At 48.3% G+C, this 27040-nt stretch overlaps 1 protein-coding gene across 2 annotated transcripts in view; it reads left to right on the forward strand.

The window, feature by feature from the left end:
* The first annotated feature begins 577 nt into the window (after positions 1 to 577).
* JPH4 (junctophilin 4) overlaps positions 578 to 27040 on the forward strand; it is a 40232-nt gene continuing 13769 nt past the window's right edge. Inside the window, exons 1-4 of one of the 2 annotated variants that reach the window (XM_060684816.2) lie at positions 578 to 1011; positions 3872 to 5544; positions 10847 to 11636; positions 24945 to 25063. In XM_060684816.2, coding sequence (XP_060540799.2) covers positions 5166 to 5544; positions 10847 to 11636; positions 24945 to 25063 — 1288 coding nt within the window. In that variant the 5' untranslated portion in view covers positions 578 to 1011; positions 3872 to 5165. Of the gene's footprint in view, positions 1012 to 1896; positions 2253 to 3871; positions 5545 to 10846; positions 11637 to 24944; positions 25064 to 27040 lie in introns of those variants that run through there. The other variant, XM_060684817.2, reaches the window with a different exon arrangement.

Genomic DNA, 27040 nt, shown 5'->3' on the forward strand with positions numbered 1-27040 from the left:
CAATCTGCCTTTTGGTGGGGGGGGGCCCCGGCGGCAGGAGAACGAACCACCCCCCCACTCAATTCCTCCCGGTCCCCCCCACTCCTCCTTCCCAGCCAGTTGCCTTCCTTCCTAAAACCCCTTCCCATTTATTGAATCTGGGGTGGGATGGAAGGAGGAAAAAACGGTCCAGCCGGGTGCTTTTTTTTTTTATTATTATTATTATTATTTTGCCAATAAAATAAAATAAAATAAATCTGCCGTGGGGGTAAGGGGGGGTGGGTACGGATCAGGGCTTCTCCCCTCAGCCCCCACCCCAAATAGATCCTCTCTGCTTAGCGCCTTTGGTGGGCTTGACAAGGATGGTGAGAGCTAAAAAGGACTCTCCATCCTTCTCTCTCTCCATCTTTCTCTCTCTCTCCATCCTTCTCTCTCTCTCTCTCCATCCTTCTCTCTCTCTCTCTCCATCTTTCTCTCTCTCTCTCTCCATCCTTCTCTCTCTCTCTTTCCAGCCATCCCTCTCTTTCCCAACTCCCCCTTCCCCTTTCCCTCCCCCTTCCCCCCCCCCAGCCGTGTCCCGTGCTTTTTCCTCCGCCCGGTCCCTCCATCATCAGCTATTCGTCTGCCTCTTCGCCTCATCCCTTCTTTTATTTTTTTTCTTTATTTTTTTTTCCTCCTTCCCCCCACCCATTCCACGTTTTTGGAGCTCTTTTTTCTTTTTCCCCCTCCATCCATCCAGCACTCCCCACCTCCCCTCCCTCTCCTGCTTTTTTTCCCCATGGTCTGGCTGTCTTTTGCCCCCCCCCCCGCCTCCGGCCCCCCACCAGCGGTATTGGTATTCCCAGCGGAGATCCCCCTCCATCGATCTACTGGCTCTCGCATTGGGTGTGTCTCTGAAAGCGCATCTGTGCGTTTTCCAGAAGATCTGGCGAGTGGTTTTCTCTCCCTCCCTCTCTCTCTCTCTCTCTCTCTTTTTTTTTTTTCTTCTTCCCTTCTTCACCTTTCAGACTGTTTCGTAGGAATCCACTCCTGGTAAGTGTGTGTGTGTTTGGAGGGGGATTATTCTGGGATATTCTCCGGGGCGACAGAAGAGCTGTTGCTTTAGGCTTTTCCTGCATGCGGCGGTCGTTAAATGAAACCCAACCTATCTATCTATCTATCTATCTATCTATCTATCTATCTATCTATCTATCTCATCTATCTATCTATTCCGCCCATCAAATGCAGCGTGCAGATCTGGGTTGATTTGCAAGATTTTGCCAAGCGTGTTTTTCTTTTGAGTGATGATTGTGGCTTGTTTCACGCTTCAAGAGATGGGCAATCTGGGGTTTATAGTGAGCTCCTGGTAAAGGTTGTCCCCTTTTCCTGGGGAATGTGGGGCACGTTTGATGTGTAGGGCGGGCTCTGCAGCTGACACCAATTTCTGCTTTGGGCGTGTAAAAAATAAAAAGTGAGCCTGGCACAACAGCGGGAGAAGGGTGGCACACAGAGACTGGTTCCCCTGTCTCCACCCTGCCTGGTGGTTATTATTATTTATTATTATTATTATTATTATTATTATTATTATTATTATTATTATTATTATTGTATATAATATATTGCACATGCAATATATATATATATATTGCATGTGTGCAATATATATATATATTGCATGTGTGCAATATATATATATATATTGCATGTGTGCAATATATATATATATATATTGCATGTGTGCAATATATATATATATATATATATATATATATATATATATATATATATATATATATATATATATATATATATATATATATATATTGCATGTGGTCAGGTCTGGATTTTGTGTGCAATTGTGTTTGTGTGTGTTTGTGTAGCCTTCTGCTGACTGAGCATGAATTCCTGCTCTCTCTTTCTCTCTCTCTCTCTCTTTTTTTTTTTTGCAGCTTGTATGTGGGTTGGGGGAGCCCTGATTTTTTTGTGTTGTGTTGTGTGTGTGTGTGTGTTTTTTTTTTAAACACCCGTTTCGAGCGCCTGGATACATGTGTGTGTCTTCAGGCGCATGTGTGATCTTCCTCGGGTGATGTCAACCTGCCTTGTGCGGTGGACACGGCTTCGACGGCGGTGCTTGTTTACAAAAGTGCCTCTTGTGTGTGTGTGTGTGTGTGTGTGTGTGTGTGTGTGTGTGTGTACAGGAGTGTGTGTCTGGGGGGGGGTTGTTGCACATCTGTCTCCCTTAGGAGGCACCGCTTGTGAGTTGTTTTCGGTCTTGGCTCCGTGGACGAACAGAGGTGAATCTTATTTGCTTCCTCTGATTCTTTGCTTCTTAATTTCTCTCTCTCTCTCTCTCTCTGTCTCTTTCTCTCTCTCTCTCTCTCTCCCCCTCCCTCGCTCTCTCCATTTTTTTGCAACATGCATGGATTATAATATTAGTTCTATTAGTAGCCATCATGGTATTTTAGTGTTTCTCAGCCTTGGCAACTTTAAGAACTGTGGACTTCAAATCCCAGAATTCTCTCTCTATGTCTGTCTGTCTGTCTCTTTCTTTTTCTTTCTTTCTTTCTCTTTCTTCCTATTTTTTTCTTGCTTTTATTTCTTTCTTTCTTTCTTTCTTTCTTTCTTTCTTTCTTTCTTTCTTTCTTTCCTCCTTCCTTTCTCTCTCCGTCTCTCGCTCTCTCCACTCTTTTTGTAACATGCATGGATTATAATTTTAGTTTTATTAGTAGCCATCATGGTATTTTAGTGTTTCTTAGCCTTGGCAACTTTAAGAACTGTGGACTTCAAATCCCAGAATTCTCTCTCTATGTCTGTCTGTCTGTCTCTTTCTTTTTCTTTCTTTCTTTCTCTTTCTTCCTATTTTTTTCTTGCTTTTATTTCTTCCTTCCTTCCTCCCTCCCTCTCTCGCTCTCTCCACTCTTTTTGTAACATGCATGGGTTATAATCTTAGTTCTATTAGTAGCCATCATGGTATTTTAGTGTTTCTGTTTTAGTGTTTCTGTTTTGTGTTTTGGCAACTTTAAGAACTGTGGACTTCAAATCCCAGAATTCATTCATTCTTTCATTTCTTTTCCTTTCATTTCTTTTCCTTTCTTTTCTTTTCTTTTCTTTTCTTTTCTTTTCTTTTCTTTCCTTTCCTTTCCTTTCCTTTCCTTTCCTTTCCTTTCCTTCCTTCCTTCCTTCCTATTTTCTTTTCTTGCTTTTGATCCTTCCTCCCTCTCTCCCTCCCTCCCTCCACTCTTTTTGCAACATGCATGGATTATAATTTTAGTTCTATTAGTAGGCATCATGGTATTTTAGTGTTTCTTAACTTTGGCAACTTTAAGAACTGTGGACTTCAAATCCCAGAATTCATTCATTCATTTATTCTTTTCTTTTTCTTCCTTCCTTCCTTCCTTTCTTCCTTCCTTCCTTCCTTCCTTCCTTCCTTCCTTCCTTCCTTCCTTCCTTCCTTCCTTCCTTCCTTCCTTCCTTTTTCTTTTCTTGCCTTTATTCCTTCCTTCCTTCCTTCTTCTCTCTCTCCCTCTCTCCCTCCCTCTCCCTTCTAATCCACTGTTTTTGCAACATACATAGTTTATAATCTTAGTTGTATTAGCCATCATGATATTTTAGTGTTTCTCAGCCTTGATAACTTTTAAGAACTGTGGACTTTTAAGATCCCAAAATTCATGCATTCATTTTGTTTCTTTCTTTCTTTCTTTCTTTCCTTCTTTCTTTCTTTCTTTCCTTCCTTCCTTCCTTCCTTCCTTCCTTCCTTCCTTCCTTCCTTCTTTCCTTCCTTCCTTCCTTCCTTCTTTTTCTTTCTTTCCTTCCTTCCTTCCTTCCTTCCTTCTTTCTTTCTTTCTTTCCTTCTCTTTCTTTCTTTCAATGCTCAATTGAGTATGTGCCTAATCTCTTATGTCTCTTGATACAGGTTGTTCTCGACAGTTTGTACCACCTGGTGTTCCTCCTCGCCAACCCTCCTGCCTCTCCACCGCTCGGAAGAGGTTGACCGATTGTGGGGGATGGTCTAGATTGCTTCTGATGGGCCCTAGGGAGGAAAACCCCAGGATCCGCTTTTCTGTCTGATGCTACAGTGGTTTTTGTGGATCCTGAATTCCAGAATCTCCCTTCAGCGATGGCCTCCTAAGACCGAGAAGACCTCAGCAAGTCTAATTGAGGACTCTGAAAGTCCCTCAGCCACCATGAATGGAATATCACCATGCCTTCATGGCCACCTGCAGTTGGGGATCCACCGTCTGGTTGTCTTCTGCCCATAAGTCCCCACTGATCAACCCAGACCATCCTAGACTTCTCAACCAAAGAATTCAGGCCTACACATTTGTCTATCCTGAACTTGTGACACGGAAAGCGGTCCCCAAATGTTTGTCTCCTGCCGCTGAAGAAGCGAGAAGACTCACCACCATGAAGTTCTTCTAGGAACTTAGCATGTTTGGTCCTCGCCAAAGAAAGATCAACTGGCTGTCCTTCGGCTCTACAAAGCCCTTAGATTGTCTGTGGCGCCACCGGATTCCTCGACGGACCTCGGAAAATCCATATCTTCTGATATTCCAGGGCTCCAACTCGATCTCCAATTCTCTGGACCTCCAACTAGACAACACAGAGCCTTGAGGAACATCTACAGATAACTCCTGGACCATTGCTTTGTTTGTAGTTGGAAGACTTTTTTGGGTGGGGGAGGGGTGTTTCTTATAGACTAGGAAGAGCAGTGAATGAATCTGTGCTCGGAAGATTCCACAGGCTCGTGTGCCCAGGCGGATTTTATTCACGCCCATTTTTTGCAGTTACGCCCGCGACTTTTTTTCTAAACTTTTAATATAATCGCCGTCGCATATAATCATTAGCGCTAAATGTCGGGCTCACCCTACCGCTAGTTTCTTCCTGCTTCAGGACCTTGGAGGCTGCCGAGAAGCCACCTGATTCCTCCTCGGTGCTCCCGGGAGTTGATGAAAGCCAACGAAAGCCAAACAAGACGGCATTAGCAAAATTGGAATTTGCAAGTTCAGCCGAATCGGAGGCGGCCGGCCAGAGAAGGGAAGAACGGCTTGCCAGATCGATGTCTGGCTGTCCAGAGGGAGCCATGGAGGACTGAAGCCGGTCTGGGGTGGAGCAGAGCCATGTAGAAACGATTTCGACGGGCCGGAGAAATGCACACGGGGACTCGGAGGTAACTGCAGCCCGACTGGCCGGGGAGAAACATTACATGAATGTCCAACGGAGGCAGATTTGAGTTTGATGATGGAGGCTGTTATGTGGGTGACTGGGAAGAAGGCCGGGCACATGGCTACGGGGTGTGCACAGGCCCGGGCGCCCAGGGGGAATACAGCGGGCGTTGGAGTCGCGGCTTTGAGTCTCTGGGCGTCTACACTTGGCCCAGCGGGAATACCTACCAGGGCTTCTGGAGTCAAGGCAAGCGCAGCGGCCTGGGCGCGGAACGGAAGAGCAAATGGAGTTACAAGGGGGAGTGGTGCCACGGGCTGAAGGGCCACTTGGGCATCTGGGAAAGCCACTCGGGAGTCGTCTACGAAGGCATGTGGCGCGAAGGTCTTCAGGATGGCTACGGGATGGAGACTTACGCGGATGGAGGTGAGTCAGGAGGACAGGACAAGAAGGGGGGGTTCGGGGCTGGGCTGTTGTTTCTTCTTGGTCTGGGGATGGGGGTCCCGATGTCATATCTGTCTTCTGATTATCCACTTGGCCCAAGACGTCGTGTCCCTGTCCAGTCCTCCTCCATAAGTCTGTTGAGGGGAAATTGGAGCAGAGCCTGGATCAAGGATCTGCAACCTTAAACACTCAAAGAGCCACTTGGACCTGTTTCCCACAGAAAAGAAAACACCGGGAGCCACAAAACCTGGGTGGGTGTGACCAACTCAACGTCACTCACTTCCACCAGTCACATGACCCTCCCCAGCCACACCTACCCAGCCGGTCATTAGGGCCGAGAACCAGTTGTTAAAAAACACCGGGAACCACAAAATCCTTTTGACATCCCTCTCTCTCCCTCCCTCTTTCCCCACCTCTCTCTCTGTATCTCTCTATGTCTCTCTCTTCTCCTCCTCCTCTCTCTCTATCTCTCTGTCTCTGCTCCGGCCACTTCTCCATCATCCGCCGTCGCCTTTACCTTCTCAGACCAGGCAAGGAGTGACCGGGAGGGGAGGGCGATGGGCAGGGCCAGCCAGTGGTGGGATCACTCGACAGGGAGCCACAGCAGAGGGCCCAAAGAGCCGCATGCGGCTCCGGAGCCGCAGGTTGCTGACACCTGGCCTGGGTTCTTTCCACCTCGCCACACACATTTCATCTACCATTGCTTCATCCCTTCGTCTAGATCAGGGGTGTCAAAATTCAAGGCGCATGGGCCGGATCTGGGCCCATGGGGTGCTTAGATCTGGTTTGTGGGGCCACCCTGGAATAAGTTGAAATACTGGCCCACGGTGCCTCTGCCAGTGAAAATGGAGCCCAGGAGGGCTGCGTGCTCCATTTTTGCTGGCAGAGCGCTGCAGGAGGCCATCGCAGCCGAAAACGGAACGAGTGACGTCAAACTGGCCACGCTCACCCTGGCCATGCCCATCCGGCCCCCCGAGGTCAAACATAACCCTGATGTGGCCCTCAATGAAATTGAGTTTGACACCCCTGGTCTAGATGTTCCTCTAGCGTACCACCTTATAGGACCGTGATGGTGAACCTATGGCACGCGGAGCCATATCGGTAGGCACGCGAGCGTTGCCCTAGCTTAGGTCCAGCGTGCATGCGCGTACTGGCCAGCTGATTTTCAGGCCTTCTGGGCCCACCAGAAATTGGGAAACAGGCTGTTTCTGGCCTCCGGAGGGCTGTTTTTGCCCTCCCCAGGCTCCTAGAAAGGCTCTGGAGCCTGAGGAGGGCGAAAAACGGGCCTACCGGGCCCACCATGCCATCACATGCCAAAAGCGGGAGTTTGGGGGGATGGGGCGCATTGATTTATGGGTGTGGACAAGCACACTCACGGCCCCCTGCGCTCCTCCCGTTTTTGGCACACGATGGCAAAAAGATTAGCCATCATTGTTACAGGACATCCATGTGTCCTAAGTCTAGGAGATGTCCCGCCAGGTGCTGAAGTACCACCAGTGGTACGCGTATCACAGATTGAAGAACACTGTCCTAAGATACTGGTGGCGATGGTTGTGGCGGTAGTGGTGGCTGACGATGCAGTCCGTAGAAAGTTGGCTAGTTTTCTCCGTATACTTTTCATCCCCCCTTTGCTCCATTTCCTCATCCAGATGTTCTTCTACCACACCATCTGTGTGCCCTAAGGCAATGGTGGAGGTGACTGCGGTAATGGGGTTTAGTGGTGATGACGGCGATGTGGTCCCTAGAAAGTTGTTCAGATTTCTTCATACACTTTTCGTACCCCGTTGCTTCGTCTCTTCATCTAGATGTTCATCTAGGACACCATCTGTGTGTCGTAAGATACCGGTGGTGAGGATGAGGGTGATGGTTCAGAAGTGGTATTCAGCTGGTTCGTACTGGTTTGGGAGAACCGGTAGCACCCACTCCGGCATAATGCCGTTGTCAGGTTTCGAGGTCGTCTCAAATAAATTGCATTTCAAACAAAGTCTTTGAAGAAAACCCCCATTTATTCAACACGACATTCAAAGTCCAACTCATCGTAGCCAACACTGACTTCCAGACTCAAAACCCTCCCTTTCCGATCCCCACTCCCCTGCACTCATTGGTCATCTTCCAAGTTACTCTACCCCTATCTACTGCTCCAACTCAAAGGAATTTCCCCCCTCCCATCCCATCTCCTAGGGGATATTATCTCCAGGGAAAATAAGTAGGTGAAAAGTCAAACGTCCCTTTACAGACGCCTCCGTTCCTCCTTCTTATGTCAGCACTAGAGTAAAGGCAGCTTGAAGTGCTGACAGCCGTCCTATTTAGTCACATATTTGATGCCGGACGCATGTGCGGAAGGCTGGGCGCATGTGCAGAAGGAGCGCGTGAAGAAGCAAGCGTGTGCGCAGGGCGAACCAATGGTATGAAAATGTGAAACCAACCCTCAGGTGTGGTGGTGATGGTTGTGGTGGGTGAGAGTGTTGCGGTCCATAGAAGGTTGGTCAGATTTCTCCGTATACTTTTCATTCCTTCATCTAGAGGTTCCTCTAGATTGAACACCATCTATCTGCCCTCAAGATAATGGGCGGAGGTGACAATGGTGAGGGTACTGTAGTTCTTCTTTCCACCTCTCTCTCACACGTTGTGTACACCATTTCTTTGTTTCTTCATGTAGATGTTCTTCTAGAACACCGTCTGTGCGTCCTAAGATAACAGTGGAGGTAATCGTGGTGATAGAAAATCCATAGAAAGTTGGCCAGATTTTTCCGTATACTTTTCCTTCGCCCTTGCTCCATTCCTTCATCTAGAGATTCCTCTCGAACACCATCTCTCTGTCCTAAGTATCTTAGGACAGAGAGATGGTGGAGCTGATGGTGTGGTGATGATCGTGATGTGATCCATAGAAAGTTGGTCAGATGTCTTCATACACTTTTCGTACACCGTGGCTTCACCTCTTCATCTAGATGTCCCTCTACCGCACCGTCCATGTGTTCCAAGATGGTGGTAGAGGTGAGGGTGGTTAAGGGTGATGCAGACCATAGAAAGTTGGTCAGATGTCTCCATATATTTTTCACTCCTTCAACAGGAGGTTCCTCTAGAACAGGGGTCTCCAACCTTGGCAACTTTAAGACTTGTGGACTTCAACTCCCAGAATTCCTCTGGGAGTTGAAGTCCACAAAGTTGCCAAGGTTGGAGTCCCCTGCTCTAGAACACTATCTCCCTGTCCTAAGATAATGAGTGGAGATGGTTGTGGTGGTGTTGGAGGGGGTGAGGATGATGATGGCAATGGTGGTGACGATTCTTTCCACCTCTCTCTCTCACACACACACTGTTCACAAACCGTTGCTTTGTTCTTCATCTAGACGTTCCTCTAGAAACACCATCTGTGTGTCTCAAGATAATGGGTGGAAGTGATGGTGATGATGATGATAGTGGTAGTGTTGTGGCCCGTCAGCGGCCTGTGCAGCTAGTAGCTGATTCCGACAGCGAGGAGGCTGGTGTGGTGCTGTGTCAGCAGCCTGTGCAGCTGGCACTAGAGGCAGACAATGAGGCTGGAGAAGATGTGGTACCAGAGGCGGGGATTCAGCCAGGGCCTTCAGAACCTCCAGAAGCTCCTATAAGTGAAGAGGAAAAAGAGGAGGAGCCTCTTCTCGATGCACGGACGCACAGAGCTGCCAAAAGGCAGGAGTGGCTCCTCAAGAGGAGGTCTCCTTGAGAGTAAGGCGTGGGGCTAATTGGCCACTCCCTTAGCCTATTTAAGGAAGGACGCTGACTGAGGCAATTTGCAGAAAACAACTTAGTTCACTCTCCTTCGCGTCTTGATCTTAGTTCTCTTATCAGCTTCCTGCAAATTGCTTCTGGGCTTTCTGCCAACCATAGTAAGATTACGATTATTTATTCTTTGGATTCTTGTAGGCTGTTAAGAAAGTTACTTAACAGACTTTGTTTGAAAAAGACTGATTAAATTTAGTAAACTAAGGTTTGTACAGACTTTGTGCGTGCTGCGTTCTTTGGAGGTCCGTAACTGGGGCAGAAGAGGTAGTGATGGTTGTGGTGGGTGATAGTGATGCGGTCCATAGAAAGTTGGTCAGATGCCTTCATACACTTTTCGTACACTATTGCTTCATCTCTTCATCTAGATGTTCCTCTACCACTCCATCCATGTGTTCCAAGATAGTGGTGATGATGGAGGGGGTGAGGATGATGATGGTGATGACGATGGCAATGGAGGTGACGATTCTTTCCCTCGCTCTCTCACACACTGTTCATATACCGTTGCTTTGTGTCTTCGTCTAGATCAGTGATGGCTAACCGTTTTGCTGTCGCGTGCCAAAAGTGGGGGAAGTGTGGGGGGGTCGCGGGCGCATGGGCGCACATCCATAGTTCAATGCGCTCCACTCTCCCGCGCATGTGCATGTGACCCCCCCAAGCTCCCCTCTGTTTTTGGCACACGATGGCATGGTGGGCCCAGTAGGCCCGGTTTTTTGCCCTCCCCAGGCTCCAGAGGCTTTGTTGGAGCCTGGGGAGGGTGAAAACGGCCTTCCCCACCCCACCGGAGGCCCTCTGGTGACCGGAAACGGCCCATTTCCTGACTTCCGGTGGGACCGGAAGATCCATTTTTCACCCTCCCCAGGCTCCAGAGGCTTTCTAGGAGCCTGAGGAGGGCGAAAACTGCCTTCCCCACCCCCCCCAAGAGGCCCACCTCTCTCACACACTGTGTTCCTACACCATTGCTTTGTGTCTTCCTCTAGAACACCATCTGTGTGTCTGAAGATAATGGGTGGAGGTGGAGGTGATATGGGCGGCCCATAAATAGCCGATCCAATTTCATCACAGAGTTTCAAACTCAACTGGGCCACAAAATGTCGCAAGTTTTCACACACACATTGCACACCTGCTCCAAGCAAAACCCTAACCCCTTTAAACCCAGGCATAACCAACTAATCTCGGGAGTCCTTGAAAGACCAACAGGAGGCAACCCCAACACAAATGAAGTCCCATCCGTCACATTTAACCGTCCTTCTTTTCAAAAATGACACCCTCGGGTGTTCTGGAGAAGACGTCACTTGCATAGCTCCTTGACCCTCTCACCCACGACTTTTCTCCATGGTCTCCAACACAAAAATCTGGAGTTCCTGATCCAGTTTCCACACACCAAGACGGTTCTTCCTCCTTGGTAGGTCTGAGAAGGCCTGAGTGGTCCTCTCCAGCTGGACCAGTATGTCGGACATCTCTTGTCCAAGAAACGTGGAATGTCCTTCGCCATCATAAATTGACCTCATCTTTTCCTTCATTGCAGGTACTTACCAAGGCCAGTGGCAGTCTGGCAAGCGTCATGGATATGGAGTACGCCAGAGTGTCCCGTACCGTCAAGCCACCCTGGTGCGCTCCCCACACCGGACCTCCCTGGAGTCTCTCCACAGTGAGGCCGATCACAATGCCCCTGTGGTACCGCTGCCTCCTCCTTCGCTGCCTCCTCCGCCACTCCCTGGGGACAGCCCCGCCTCAGGATCCAGGGGTGGCTTTGTCTTAGCTTTCCCTGGAGATCCGGACTTCCCCAAGGGGACCAAGAAGAAGAGCGGAGGGTTCTTCCGGCGTTCTTTGCTCCTGAGCGGGCTAAGAGTGCGGAGAGCCGAGTCTAAAGCCTCTCTGGGCAGCAAGCGAGGGTCCCTCAAGAGCGAGGCAGGGGTCAGTTCAGCGGGAAGCGAGGCCACCACTCTCAGCTATGCCGAGACCGAACCTCCTGAGCTGCCTTCAACTCTGACCATTGAAGGTTCTTCCACCGAGGTCTACGCGGGAGAATGGCGGGCCGACCGGCGCAGTGGCTACGGGGTGAGTCGCCGCTCCAATGGGCTGCGGTACGAGGGCGAGTGGCTGGGCAACCGCCGACACGGGTATGGGCGCACCACCTATCCCGATGGTTCCAAAGAAGAAGGGAAGTACAAGCTCAACCGGTTGGTGAGCGGCAAGGTGAAGAACCTCATCCCGCTTCGACGGAGCAAAGTTAAAGAGAAAGTGGACCGAGCAGTGGAGGTGGCCCGGAGAGCGGTCAGCATGGCTCGTCAGAAGCAAGAATTAGCCATCGCCAGGTAAGAAGGGTAACTGGAGCTGGTGGGTGGGGAAGAGGACAGAAACCAGCATGTTCCTACAACCCTATCATTGATGGTTTCACTCAACGGTTGACACGGGAGAAGGTTGACTTGTCTTGAAGGAATCTTCAAAATATGGGTGGAGAATGATTGAATCGATGAGATGTCCTCACTGAAATCGGTGAACATCAGAAGATGTTCTTCCATAGTCTACACCAGGGGTCTCCAACCAGCTTTGCTGGCTGAGGAATTCTGGGAGTTGAAGTCCACAAGTCTTAAAGTTGCCAAGGTTGGAGACCCCTGGTCTACACCATAGATGTCCGAACTTGGTAACCTGAAGACTTGTGGCCTTCAACTTGAAGACTTGTGGCCTTCAACTCCCAGAATTCCAGCTAGCCCAGCTAGCCGCAGTTGGCTGGCTGGGGAATTCTGGGAGTTGAAGTCCACAAGTCTTAAAGTTGCCAAGGTTGGAGACCCCTGGTCTACACCACAGATGTCCGAACATGGCAACCTTGAAGATTTGCGGCCTTCAACTTGAAGACTTGCGGCCTTCAATTTGAAGACTTGCGGCCTTCAACTTGAAGACTTGTGGCCTTCAACTCCCAGAATTCCCCAGTTAGCTGCGGCTGGCTGGGGAATTCTGGGAGTTGAAGTCCCCAAGTCTTAAAGTTGCCACAGTTGGACACCCTCGGTTCTAGAACTAAAATGAGCTTCGTCTGAGGGACAACATTTCAAACAAACCTATTTTATCCCAAGGCTTTTGTGAGTTTTATTCCCAGCTTCTGCCTCGGCGTAAAATGGGTTCCCTGAAAACATGTTCCTAGATTTATTCTGATTTTTTAAAAATATTTTTTAATAAAGAGGAAACAGGCTTTACAGATGGTCAAGAGGAGAATTTCTCCCCCTAGCAGGAGCCATTTTAAAAAGAGACAGAACAAAAAAAATCTCTATCTGGTGTTTTTTTTGAGAGAGAGAGAGAGTCCCACACAGACTTTAGCGTGTAAAAAAATCCATCGTGATCGGAACTCCCGGGTGGAAAATTCATTATAAAAAGAATTTGGGACTGGTGGGAAGGGATGAAAAAGCTTCTTGTTGTTGTTGTGGTATTTGCTGTTGTGGTTGTGTGCATTAGGTGTGTAGACTTTGGCTCCAAGCCCTCAAAATAAAGGGAGATAAGACGAATGGATGCAATTTTCTAAGGCTATCTAGCCATCCTTTTTTTTTTCCTTCTGGTTTTTTCCATCTGCATTTTCTTTCTTTTTCATCCTTCTGTTGCTCTGCCTCTGTTTTCCTCAGCCACCGAATCCTCTTTTTCCTTTCTTTTTTTTTTCTAGTTTTCCTTTCTTTTTAAAATATTCCCTTTTATAGCCCTTTTCTAGCTGTTTTCTTTTCACATCCCTTCCTGCTCCCTAACCAGACCTCCCTCCCTCTCTTTCTCTCTCTCTTTTTCTTTCTCCCTCTCTCTTTCTCCCTCTTTCTCTCCCTTTCTCTCTCTTTCTCTTGTTCTCTTTCGCCCTCTCTCTTTCTCTCTTTCTCCCTTTCTCTCTCTCTTTCTCCCTCTTTCTCTTTTTCTCTTTCTCTTTCTCCCTCTTTCTCTTTCTCCCTCTCTCTTTCTCTCTTTCTCTCTCTTTCTCTCTCTCTTTCTCCCTCTTTCTCTCTCGTTCCCTTTTTCTCTTTCTCCCTCTTTCTCTTTCTCCCTCTTTCTCTTTCTCCCTTTCTCCCTTTCTCTCCCTCTTTCTCTCCCTGTTTCTCCCTGTTTCTCTTTCTCTTGTTCTCTTTCTCCCTCTCTCTTTCTCTCTTTCTCCCTCTTTCTCTCTCTCTTTCTCTCTCTTTCTTTTTCTCTTTCTCCCTCTTTCTCTTTCTCTCTTTCTCCCTCTTTCTCTCCCTCTTTCTCCCTCTCTCTCTTTCTCCCTTTCTCCCACTCTCTCTCATTCTCTTTCCCCCTCTTTCTCCCTCCCTCTCTTTCTTTCTCCTCTTTCTCTCTCTCTCTCTTTCTCAGTATAAAACTGTAGGTGAGTCCATCTGTGTGTGTATGTGCCCCAGCGCGCACGCGTATTTCTGTTTGTGTGTGTGTGTGTGTGTGAGTGTGTAAAAAGGCCGGTTTCTGGTGTAGGCTGCCCGGTCACCTAGGTAACAGGAGGACGGGCGAGGCGATTGGCTGACTGCTGCCATGGCAACAGCCGCAGCATCCTACGGGCAGGGACTGGGGAGGGAGGGGAGGGAGCGAGGCGGAGCCGTCCAGGGAGAGAAGAGACAGGAATGGGGCTGATCAAGAAATGTTGTCATGTCACACACACACACACACACACACACACACACACACACGCAAACACATGAGAGAGGGGAGAAGAGCCGAGAGGCATGGAAACAAGAGAAGCAGACAGTGAAGAGGAGGAGCTGTGTGCATAAACAAACTAGGATGCAAGTTGCGTGGGTGAAGGCAAACCAGGTGTTACGGGGGTTGATATGTGTATATGGGGGGTGAATTGCAAGGAGGCAAGCAGACTTTTTAGGTGGGGGGGTTGGGGGTTGCATCCAAGCAGAGCCCCCCCCCATTGCATCTTTCTTTTTGGATTCCAAAGCGAATTTTGCAATCTACAGGTAGCCCTCGACTTACGACCGCGATCGAGCCTGGCGGTTCCGTTGTTAAGCGAGACATTGGTTAAGTGACCTTTGCCCCATTAAGCGAATCCCTGCAAGTTGATCAGTTTGTCACCCGGTTGTTAAGTGAATCTGGCTTTCCCCCATGGATTTTGCTTGTCAGAAGGTCGTAAAAAGGAGATCGTGTGACCCCCCCCCCCCGGGGCACTGAGACCGTCGTAAATATGAGTCAGTTGTGCCAGGCATTTGAATTTTGATCAGGGGGGGATGCCGCAAAGGTTGTAACTGTGAACAACGGTCATACGTCCCTTTTTTCAGTGCCGTTGTAACGTTGAACGGTCACTAAATGAACTGTTGTAAGTCAAGGACTACCTGTATTGGGGTTAGGCCAGTGGTGGGTTTCACATATTCTTACCACTGGTTCGCCGCGCACCCGCCTTCTATGCATGCACCCGGCCTCAAAAATGTGGCTAAATGGACGGTAGTCACCGCTACCAATTTGCTTGAACCAGTACAAACCAGCTGAATACCACCTCTGGGTTAGGCGATGCTTAAAACGGCATGTCTATGGAGATCCTCAACCATCCAGGTCAGGGTTATCTCAAAGGTGTTTTTTTTTCCCTGAAAGGCAACTGGAGTTTTTTTTTCTTTTTCCTTGAAGAGGTTTCACTTCTCATCCTAGAGAAGCTTCTTCTGTTCTGATTGAATGGCGGAAGGAAGGAAGGATTTATTCAGGTCCTCCTCGACTTACAACAGTTCATTTACTAACTGTTCAAACTTACAACGGCACTGAGTAAAAGTGACTTAGGACCGCTTTTCACACCTATCAGCATTGTAACCCAGGGTCACAATAAACATTCCGATAAACATTGGCAATTGACTCATACTTATGACGGTTGCAGTGTCCCGGGGGGGGGTCACATGATCCCCTTTTGCAACCTTCTGACAAGCAAAGTCGATGGGGAAAGCCAGATTCGCTTAACAACCGGGTTCCTGACTTAATGATGGTAGTGAGTCACTTAAGAACCGTGGCAAGAAAGTTAATAAAATGGAGCAAAACTCGTCAGTTAGCAATATAAATTTTGGGCTTGGCTGTGGTCGTAATTTCGAGGACTAGCTGTAGCAGTACGAAAAAGGTGTTAGATACGCAGAGGTTAATCATTCACGCACCTCTCTCCTCCTGTTGTGGCCCGCCAGCAGCCAGCAGAGCTGGCAGCAGTGTCAGACAATGAGGAGGTTGGGGAGGAACGTGGGCCAGTCCTGGAATCTGAGGAAGGCTCGGATGAGGGCTCTGAGTCAGAGGCAGAGAGGGGGCCAAGGCCATCTGATAGTTCTTCGCTGCCTCCGGAGTCTTCGGAGCCTGACATCAGCGAGGCAGAAGAACAGCGTGAGCCTCTTCCCAGTGCGCGCATGCGCAGAGCTGCCAGAAGACAGGAACAATTAAGAAAACAGGGTCGACTTGGGAGTAAGGCTTGGAGATGATTGGACTCTCCCATGAGACATAAAAGAGAAGCGAACGGGACGTGAGCTTTTGCAGGAAGCAATTAGTTCATCTGGTCGGGAAAAGCTCTGGAAAAGCTCTGTTTGACTCTGTGCTAAGTTTGGCCTTGCCCTGTGTTCGGCAATTAGTTCTCTGGCAGCATTCCAAGGGAGATAAGGTGGGTGTTTGTAAACACTCCCCTGAAAGACTGTTTGAGAAGCCTTTCAGACTGGGAATGACAATAATTCACAACTGTTTGAATTAAAGAGGTTTGCCGGGACTTAAATTTGTGCTGTTTACTTTAGAAGGAAGCCTGGGTCACAACGCCTCCTTGTAAAAAAAGGGGTGGGGGAGCGGGGAAATATAGCAAGAACACAGTGTAATAAAACGAAATATTCGCAATGTTAGAGAATATTTCGATAATTAAAGTTGTAAGATGCTAAAACGCCTGGATCGGGTTAAAGAGAACGAGTTGGCGGAGGCTGAAACGCTAAGAAAAACAAGGTTTCCCAATTTTGGGACCGGTAGTCCTCAAATTACGACCAAAACCTACAGTTCACAATTTCCGTTGCTAAGCAAGACAGCCGTCCAGTGAGTTTTCCCCCATTTTACTTTCCTTGCCACGGATGTTAAGTGAATCCGGCTTCCCAATGGACTTTGCTCGTCAGATGGTCGCTAAAGGGGATCACGTGACACACACACACCTCTGGGACACCACAACCGTCATAAATATGAGTCGATTGACCAGCGTCTCAATTTTGATCGTATCACCACGGGGAGGCTGCCACAGTCGTAAGTGTGAAAAACGGCCGTAAGTCACTTTTTTCTCAGTGCCGTTTTAATTTTGAATGGTCGTTAAATGAATTTTCGTAAGTCGGTAATGTTCTGCACAAACGGCTATCCAATCTCTTCTTAAAAACCTCCAGCATTGGAACACCCACAACTTCTGGTGACAAGCAGTTCCACTGGTTAATTGTTAATTTTTTAAAAAATATTCCCTTTTATAGCCCTTTTCTAGCTGTTTTCTTTTCACATCCCTTCCTGCTCCCTAACCAGGCCTCCCCCCCTCTCTCTTTTTCTCTTTCTCCCTCTTTCTCTCGCTCTCTTTCTCCCTCTTTCTCTTTCTCCCTCTTTCTCTTTCTCCCTCTTTCTTTCTCATTCTCTCTCTCCCCCCTCTTTCTTTTTCCTCTCTCTCTCTCTTTCTCTTTCTCTCTCTCTCTCTTTCTCACTATAGAACTGTCTCTTTCTCTCTCTTTTTCTCTTTCTCCCTCTTTCCCTCTTTCTCCCTTTCTCCCTCTTTCTCTCTCTCTTTCTCCCTTTCTCTTTCTCTCTCTCTTTCTCCCTCTTTCTCTTTTTCTTTTGCCCTCTTTCTCTTTCTCCCTCTTTCTTTCTTGTTCTCTCTCTTCCCCCCTCTCTTTCTCCCTTTCTCTCTCTTTCTCCTTTTCTTTCTCCCTCTCTCTTTCTCTCTCCCTCTTTCTCCCCCCCCTTTCTTTCTCCCCTTTCTCTCTCTCTTTCTCACTATAGAACTGTCTCTTTCTCTCTCTTTTTCTTTCTCCCTCTTTCTCTTTCTCTCTTTCTCCCTCTTTCTCTCTCGTTCTCTCTCCCCCCTCCCTTTCTCCCTTTCTCTCCCTTTCTCCTTTTCTTTCTCCCTCTCTTTCTCCCTCTCTCTCTTTCTCTCTCCCTCTCTTTCTCCCCCCTCTCTTTTTCTCTCCTCTTTCTCTCTCTCTTTCTCACTATAGAACTGTCTCTTTCTCTCTTTTTCTTTCTCCCTCTTTCTCTTTCTCTCTTTCTCCCTCTTTCTCTCTCGTTCTCTCTCCCCCCTCCCTTTCTCCCTTTCTCTCCCTTTCTCCTTTTCTTTCTTCCTCTCTTTCTCCCTCTCTCTCTTTCTCTCTCCCTCTCTTTCTCCCCCCTCTTTTTCTCTCCTCTTTCTCTCTCTTTCTCACTATAGAACTGTCTCTTTCTCTCTTTTTCTTTCTCCCTCTTTCTCTTTCTCTCTTTCTCCCTCTTTCTCTCTCGTTCTCTCTCCCCCTCTCTTTCTCCCTTTCTCTCTCTTTCTCCTTTTCTTTCTCCCTCTTTTTCTCCCTCTCTCTCTTTCTCTCTCCCTCTCTTTCTCCCCCCCTCTTTCTTTCTCCTCTTTCTCTCTCTCTCTCTTTCTCAGTATAAAACAGTAGGTGAGTCCACCTATGTGTTGCTATCCCAAACGACTCGGTCTTGTTTTTAACATATAATAAATGTGATTTGATGCATCAGTCCAAAAAGAGCTTTTTCCCATTCGTGGTCATCCTTAAACAAGGGGTTTGTCAGCACTTCAACCTGCATTTACTCTAGTGCTGACATAAGGAGGAGAAGAGGGGGCAGCTGGCAAGAGGACACTTGACTTCTCACCTACTTATTTTCCCTGAAGATAATATCCCCTAGGAGATGAGATGGGAGGGGGGACATTCCTGGGAGCTGAAATAGTAGATATGGGGAGAGCGATTTGGAAGATGGCCAATGAGACGCAGAGAATTGGGGAATGGAAAGGGAAGGTTTGGGGGTCAGGAAGTCAGGTAGTTCTTGACTTGCAACAGTTCATTTAGTGACGGCTCACAGTTGCAACAGCACTGAAATAAACAATTTATGACAGTTTTCACGCTTACGACTGTTAAAGCCAGCGGTGAGTTTGCAGTATTCTTACCACCAGTTTGCCACGCGCATGCCCACTTGCTTCACACATGTGCATGACTTCCACACCAGTGGCGGGTTGCCCCCGGTTCGCACCGGTTCTATAGAACTGGGAGTAAAACTGGCAGAAGGCCCCGCCCACCGACCCCGACGTCACCAAAATGCTTTGGTGCTTGCGCAGAAGAGCGCGCTGTCAGGTTTCGAGGTCGTCTCAAATAAATTGCATTTCAAACAATGTCTGTGAAGGAAAACTCCTATTTATTAAGCACGACATTCTAAAATCCGACTCCCATCGAAGCCAACACTGACTTCCAGACCCAAAACCCTCCCTTTCCATTCTCTACTCCCTTGCACTCATTGGCCCTCTTTCAAGTCATTCTACCCCTAATCTACTGCTCCAGCTCAAAGGAATTTTCCCCCTCCCATCCCATCTCCTAGGGGATATTATCTCCAGGGAAAATAAGTAGGTGAAAAGTCAAACGTCCCTTTCCAGACGCCTCCGCTTCTCCTTCTTATGTCAGCACTAGAGTAAAGGCAGCTTGAAGTGCTGACACGCGCATGCGCGCGAGCGAAGCAAGCGCGGGGGCACGGGCCCATTGCGAACCGGTAGTAAAAGTAAGTAGAACCCACCCCTGTTTCACGCATGTGCCTGGCCTTGAAAACGTGCCTAAATAGAACGCCACAGAGCCGGGGCGGGTGGACAGGCCCACCCGCAATCTTCGCTACCAGTTCCCCCGAACCCATACGAACCAGCTGAATACCACCTCTGGTTGCAGCGGGATGTATTGTCACGTGATCAAAATTCAGACGCTTGGCACGGCTGTTAAACGAATCACCACAGATGTTAAGCTGGTAACACGGTTGTTAAGTGAATATGGCTTCCCCCTTGACTTTGGTGTCAGAAGGTCGTAAAAGAGGATCACGTGACACCCCCCCCAGGACTCTGCAGCAGTGGTGAAATCTAACTGGTTCTGTGGGCGTGGCTTGGTGGGTGGGTGGGGTAATGTGACTGGGTGGGCATGGCCATTTTGTTTTTTTTTTACTTTTAAAAGCATTTTTTCTACAACCTCTTCGCCAAAGTAAAAAAAAAGCGTCTGATGATCGTGCGGCTCAGCTGGGCATGGGGGGGGGTGGATTTTTGCTACCGGTTCTCCGAACCACCCGCTTCCATCACTACCGGGCGATCCGGTCCGAACCGGGAGCATTTCACCCCTGCTCTGCAGCCGTCATAAATATGAGTCAGTTGCCAAGCATCTGAATTTTGATTCTTTGACCGTGGGAATGCTATGACGGTCGTCAGTGTGAAAAACGGGTGTAAGTCACTTTGTTTCAGTGCCGTTGTAACTTTGAATGGTCACTCAGCAAGCGGTTGTAAGTCGAGGACTACCTGTGTAAACACTCATCTAGCAAACTTGAAATTACAACAGCACTGAAAAACGTGACTGATGACCAGTCCTCATACTTATGGCAATGTCAGCATTCCCACACGACCAAAATTCAGATGCTTGTCAACTGGCATGTTATTTATGATGGTCGTAGCATCCCGGGGTCACGGGCAGTGGTGGGATTCAGCCAGTTCCGGCTGGTTCCGGCAAACTGGTAGTTAAATTGCTGGCTGGTCCCGCCCCTTCCAGGAATTCCCACGGCCCGTTTTTGCTCCCAGGAGGCTGCAGGGAGGCCTACTAGGCCCAAACCAGGGCGTGGGGGGGGGCGGTGCATCCCCTTTGGCCTGTTTTTGCCCCCAGGGGGGTGCAGGAGGCCAAGTGCTGCCTGTCACACCCCCTGGGCACGCCCACCATGGCCACGTCCACCCAGCCAGTCATTAGAGCAGAGAACCAGTTGTTAAATTGTTTGAATCCCACCACTGGTCACGTGGCCGCCATTTGCAACCTTCCCAGTCAGAGTTCAACGAACAAAGTCAATGGGAAAGCTTAGCGAGGATGTGATTCGCTTAACAACCGCAGTTATTCGCTTAGCAACAGGGACCGAACAGGTGGTAAAAATTGAGCGCGGCACACTTCCTAATCGCCCGGCTTAGCAACTGAAATTCTGATCCCAATTGTGGTCGCACGTCGAGGACTCTTGCCAAAATTCAGGGCGGCGGTTCCCAGGGACCGTCGTAAAAAATGAGCTGCGTTAAAGATGGATAGGCCGCAAACGGGGAGGCCATTTTGGACTGGGGAATTCTGGGAGTTGAAGTCCATGTGTCCTTTTTTTTTTTTCCTCTCAATCGAATTTTTTTATTAAGTCATATAGAGTCTTATAAAATACAAAATACAAAAGTAAATAGAAGAACAATGAGGGGAGAGGCAAAGGTGGGATTCACACATACTGTAGCAACTGGTTCGCCCAGCACCGGAAATGTGAGCGCGTGCACGCTCATTTCGCTCGCACGCCATCTGCATATGCGTGAGGCATCTCAAAACACAGCAATTTGCTCGCTCGCACGTGCCATCCATGCATGCATGCAGCATCAAAAACACAGTGATATAGGATGGGATTGGGGGGGCCCGGGGGGGCGCGCAGGTGGGCCCACCCGCAGGTCACCGCTACTAGTTTGCTGAAATTGGTCCGAACCGGCTGAATACCACGTCTGAAGAAGAGGAAAGGGGGAAGTGAAGTGAGGAAAGATGGTGGGGGGAGAAAAAGAAGCATGTTATATTTTATTTATACATTTTTCTTTTACATATATAAGTGCTTTGTGAACAGTGTATTGTCTGGGGTCAGTTTGCTTACACATAGTAATATTCCGACTCTCTCCGTCTCTTTTAGATGATGATTTAATGTAAATGTTAAACCTTTCGTCCACATATTTTCCCATTGTTCAAGCTTCCCATTATCTCCAAAATTCCTTGCCCACTGAATCGTACAATGTTTATTACCTCTTCGTTTTCCAAATTCAATTTCAGTAGTATTTTATAAGTCGTAGGAATAATAGGTTCATCCTTGCCACCAGAGGTGGGTTTCCCATAATTTTACCACCGGTTTGCCGTGCACCGAAAATGTGAGCTTTGCTCACGTGCGTGGCTTGCACGCAGGCGCGCAGCTTAGAAAAAGTGGCTAACTAGGACGGCAATAGCGCTGGGGGTCGGCGTTACCGGTTTGCTCGAACCGGTCTGAACCACTAACCCGCTAACCTCAAACCACGATTAATGAAATTGAACTGCTCTATGCAGATAGAGTGGTAACCAACAAACCATCTTAAGGCTTATTAAGGTGGTAGGACAAACTGAGATAATGGCCGGGACCTCACAAAAACTGAGCCCCCCCCCCAACCAGAGGTGGGTTTCACATAATTTTACCACCGGTTCGCTGCGCATAGAAAATGTGAGCGTGCACGCATACGGTTTGCTCACACGTGTGGCTTGCATGCATGTGAGCAGCTTAGAAAACTTGGCTAAATAGGAACCGTCTTTTTGCTTAATCTCCTGTCCTGAGAGACCCACTCTATAAAGATTACGCCAAGATTCTTAAGAAGATTTGTTCTCCGCAAACATTCCCTACATCTGTATTTCAGACAGACTGGGTTACAATTCCCGAGTGTTCTGCCCCAGCTACGGACCCCAAAGAACACAGCACACACAAAGTCCGTTCAAACCTTAGTTTACTAAATAAACCAGTCTTTTACAACAACGGCTGTTAATTACTTGCATTAACAGCTGCCAAGAATTCAAAGAATAATAACTGAAAGCTTACTATGGTTGGCAGAATGCCCAGAAGCAATTTGCAGGAAGCTGATAAAATAAGCAAGACAAGACACAAAGGTATGTGAACTAAGTTGTTCCCGGCAAATTGCTTCTGTCGGCGTTCCTCCTTAAATAGGCTAAGGGAGTGGCCAATTAGCCCCAAGCCTTACTCTCGAGACTTCCTCCTGAGGAGCCACTCCTGCCTTTTGACAGCTCTGCGCGCCCGTGCATTGAGAGGGGCTCCTCCTCTTTGTCCTCTTCACTTAAAGGAGCTTCTGGAGGTTCTGAAGGCCCCGGATGAATGCACCACATCTTCTCCAGCCTCCTCATTGTCTAACTCGAGTGCCAGCTGCACAGGCTGCTGGCACAGCACCACACCAGCCTCCTCACTGTCGGAATCAGCTACTAGCTGCACAGGCTGCGTACGGGCCACAACACTGAGAGGCCAATATTTGCAAAATAACAACCAAGTGAAAAAATTATATATACAAAAAAATAATAATTATATATATAGGCAGTCCTCGACTTACGACCACAATTGAGCCCAAAATTTATGTTGTTCATTGACATATACATTAAGTCATTCCATATACCTTTCTTTTACCCTGTTTTACAACCTTTCTTACCACGGCTGTTAAGTGAATCACTGCCGTTGTTAAGTTAGCAACACGGTTGTTAAGTGAATCTGGTTTCCCCATTGACTTTACTTGTCAGAAGGTCGCAAAAGGGGATGACATGACCATAGGACATTGCAACTATCATAAATATGAACTAGTTGCCAAGCGTCCGAATTTTGGTCATGTGACCACGGGGATGTTGCGACGGTCATAAGTGCGAAAAACAGCCATAAGTCCCTTGTTTCAGTGCCGTTGTAACTTTGAACGGCCACTAAACAAACTGTTGTAAGTCGAGGACTATCCTGTATAAACCAGTCTGAAATGAATTTACGTACAGTTAGTCCTTGACTTATGACAACTGAGCCGAAAATTGATGTCGCTAAGCAAGAAAGTTAAGTGAGTTTTGCCCCATTTTACGGCCTTTTTTTTTGCCAGAGTTGTTAAGTGAATCCCTGAAGTTGTTAAGTGAATCACATGGTTGGTAAGTGAATCCAGCTTCCCCCATTTGTTGTGGCCTGTCGGCCTCCGACCCCTCCAGCAACCAAATCAGAGGAGGAAAAGGAGGCGTGGCAAGTTGAGAGCTCCAAGGGGGAAGAGGAAATGGAGCTGACAGAGAGAGAGAGAGGCGGAGCCTGGGCCGTCTGTTAGCCCTCCGATGGAGAGTCAACAGCTCCCAGGACTGGAGGTGGCTGATGAGGAAGAGGAGGAACAGCTGGGTCCTGTGCCTGATGAGTGGATGCACAGAAGGCAGAGGAGAGGAGAGCAGTAGAAATCTATGAGCTGGTCCTTGGGACGGAAGAACTATTGCTGCTAGTGAGGCCGCACCTTAGCTCTGGGGATAAAAGGCAGGGGGCGGAGGGGTCACGCGCTTCACGCGTGTACACCTTCCGTACATGTGCCCGGCTTTCCGCGCACGCGCTTTGCTCACACGCGTGCTTCCACGCATGCACCCGGCCTCAAGACCGTGCCTAAATAGGATGGCCAGGCTCACCCGCGATCTCCACTACCGGTTCGCACAAACCAGTATGAACCGGCTGAATACCACTTCTGGTCATCGGTGTTAGAAACACCCTTGTTGCCATTGTAACTTGAACGGACACTAAACAAACGGTTGTACGTGGAGGCCTACCCGTATCTCGGCTTTTCCCCAAAGCCGTCAGAATTCTAGTTTTCCATACGAAATTCCTTATCAAAACCCCCTGTAGCCCAATGGATTTGGGTTGAAAACATTAAATAATAATGACGACAAAGACAAAGCTGACAAGGCCGGCAAAATCGAATTAGGGAACACGGAAATATTTTTTTCCAATTTTTCAATATGTGGTGGAGAGTTTCCTTACCCGTTTATCCCAGGACAAATGGCCAAGGTTGGAACAGATGCGAATGATTAGATTGATCCCAAAGCTTGGCTGATCAATGATTTCGGCTTCTGTTGTTGAACGAAATTGTGAAGGGAATCCACAATTGTGCTGTGAAAACGAAAGAAGGGGGCTCAGCAGTTCCATATCGGAAGCTGAGGACCAGCAAGGATTATGGAGGCAATGTTGGTTAGGATGCTCCTAGCTAAGGTGGCCAGCGTTGACCATCTTGGAGTGATTCTTTGAAGGTCAAGGAGGGCCATCTTAGAAGGAGAGTCTTCAGAAAAGACCTTCTTTCTCTGCTGACCCAACACTTTCTCCATCAATTCTTTGTGTTGTGGCCCACCAGCGGATCTGGTAGCAGATTCGGACAGTGAGGAGGCTTGGGGAGGAACATGGGCCAGTCCTGGAGTCTATCGAGTGCTCTGCGTCAGAGGCAGAGAGGGGGCCAGGGCCGTCTGAGAATTGTCAGCTGCCTTCGGAGTCGGACATCAGTGGGGCAGAAGAAGAGCTGGAGCCTGTTCCCAGGGTGCACATGCGCAGGGCTGCCAGGAGAAGGGAACAGCTAAGGAACAAGGGTCGACTCAGGAGTAAAGCCACAGGTGGACGGTGAATAAAGAGGAGCGAAGGGGAGGGGAGTTTGCAGGAGACGATTAGTTCATTTGGGTGAAGATCACACATTTATACGAAGGGCTTCTTTCCCCATTGGCCCAACGCTTTCTCCATCAATTATGGAGGGCCAACCATAGGAGGATGGAGTTTAGAAAGGACCTTCTCTCTCCAGTGACCCAATACTTTCTCTATCGATTCTTTGAGGGAGAATCATGGAGGGCCCACCTGAGAAGGAGAGTCTTCAGAAAGGACCTTCTTTCCTCATTGACCCAAAACTTTCTCCACCTCAGGGCTGCAGATGCTCGTCTGAAGGCGGCCGCTGCCCTCGGGGCAGCCGAAAAAGCGCTAGAAGCTTCCCGTTTGGCCAAAATTTTGGCTCAAGAACTACAGCCCATTCTAGCCGATTCAGGTGAGACGTTGGCGCGATGGGTCTGCCTTCTCTCCAGAAGGAAAGATGTTCTATCTACCTCCTTCAAAATTCAGCCCTGGAGGACGGGGTGGTGGTAGTCCTTTTTTGGGGTGTGTGTGTGGGGGGTGGCGAAGGCCCAAGCAATCGATGGATTTTTGGTGCGTAGTCTTTTGAAACATGACATGTCCCTCTGCTCTCTTCTCAGGGTCCGCAAGTCCTCAATTCCCTTCTTAACACAAGGGTACATTCCTGGGATCAATAATTGGTCTGAAATGTTATAGGGCAGTGATGGCGAACTTTTTTGGCACTGAGTGCCCAAACTGGAATGCGCGTGCATGCGCCGGAAACCCAAAGTCCGCCAGAGCGCCAGAAACCCAACTTCTAGCCTAAAAAACAACCCCAAAACAGCTGAAAAACGACTGAAAAACAGCCGAAAACCCAGCTTGAAAATGGCCCGAAAAATGACCTGTTTTTTGGCTGTTTTCCAGGCTGCTTCCAGGCCATTTTGGGGGCCCTTTCTGGTCAAAAATGGCTCAAAAAACAGTCTGAAAATGGCCCGAAAAATGGCCTGAAAATGGCCGGAAAATGGTCTGAAAAAGGCCAGAAAATGGCGGGAAAAAGGCCAGAAAATGGCCGGAAAAATGGCCTGTTTTTTGGCTGTTTTCCAGGCTGCTTTCAGGCCATTTTGGGGGCCCTTTCTGGCCAAAAATGTCCCAAAAAATGGTCTGAAAATGGCCCGAAAAACGGTCTGAAAACAGCCGGAAAATGGTCTGAAAAAGGCCAGAAAATGGCCGGAAAAAGGCCAGAAAATGGCCCGAAAATGGCCCGAAAAATGACCTGTTTTTTGGCTGTTTTCCAGGCTGTTTTCAGGCCATTTTGGGGGCCCTTTCTGGCCAAAAATGGCTCAAAAAACGGTCTGAAAATGGCCCAAAAAACGGTCTGAAAACAGCCTGAAAACGGCCAGAAAATGGCGGGAAAAAGGCCGGAAAATGGCCGGAAAATGGCCCGAAAAATGGCCTGTTTTTTGGCTGTTTTCCAGGCTGTTTTCAGACCATTTTGGGGGCCCTTTCTGGCCAAAAAATGGCTCAAAAAACGGTCTGAAAATGGCCCGAAAAATGGCCGGAAAATGGCCTGAAAAAGGTCAGAAAATGGCGGGAAAAAGGCCAGAAAATGGTGGGAAAAAGGCCAGAAAATGGCCGGAAAATGGCCCGAAAAATGGCCTGTTTTTGGGCTGTTTTCCAGGCTGTTTTCAGGCCATTTTGGGGGCCCTTTCTGGCCAAAAATGGCTCAAAAAACGGTCTGAAAATGGCCTGAAAAATGGCCTGAAAACGGCCGGAAAATGGCCTGAAAAAGGCCAGAAAATGGCGGGAAAAAGGCCGGAAAAAGGCTAGAAAATGGCCGGAAAATGGCCCGAAAAGTGGCCTGTTTTTTGGCTGTTTTCCAGGCTGTTTTCAGGCCATTTTGGGGGCCCTTTCTGGCCAAAATGGCCCAAAAAACGGCCTGAAAAAGGCCAGAAAATAGCTGGAAAAAGGTCGGAAAATGGCCAGAAAAAGGCCGGAAAATGGCGGAAAATGGCACTCTAGCGCCTGCGAAGGGCAGCTGGCAGAGAGGGCTGTGTGTGCCCCCTCTGTCACAGGTGCCATAAATTCACCATCACAGTTATAGGGTTTCCTACTTGAGCAGGGGGCTGGACTAAATGACCTCCAAGGTCCCTCCCAACTGTGTTATTCTGTTATAATGTGCCATGTATATTACATTAATGTTGCTGTCGAAGACCGTTTTTCAACCTTAGTCCCTTTAAGATGGGTAGACTTCAACTCCCAGGACTCCCCAGCCAGCATGCTGGGAGTTGAAGTCCACCCATCTTAAAGCGACTAAAGCTTGAAAAATACTGCCGTGAAATCTAATTTAAAAAGGGGGCGTCATTAATAAATAACAGGACCGCTCCTATTACACACCTGTTCTGATTTTTACAAT

Source organism: Pantherophis guttatus, chromosome 4, assembly GCF_059756535.1.
Source record: "Pantherophis guttatus breed Tessera chromosome 4, ASM5975653v1, whole genome shotgun sequence".
Lineage (NCBI taxonomy): Eukaryota > Metazoa > Chordata > Lepidosauria > Squamata > Colubridae > Pantherophis > Pantherophis guttatus.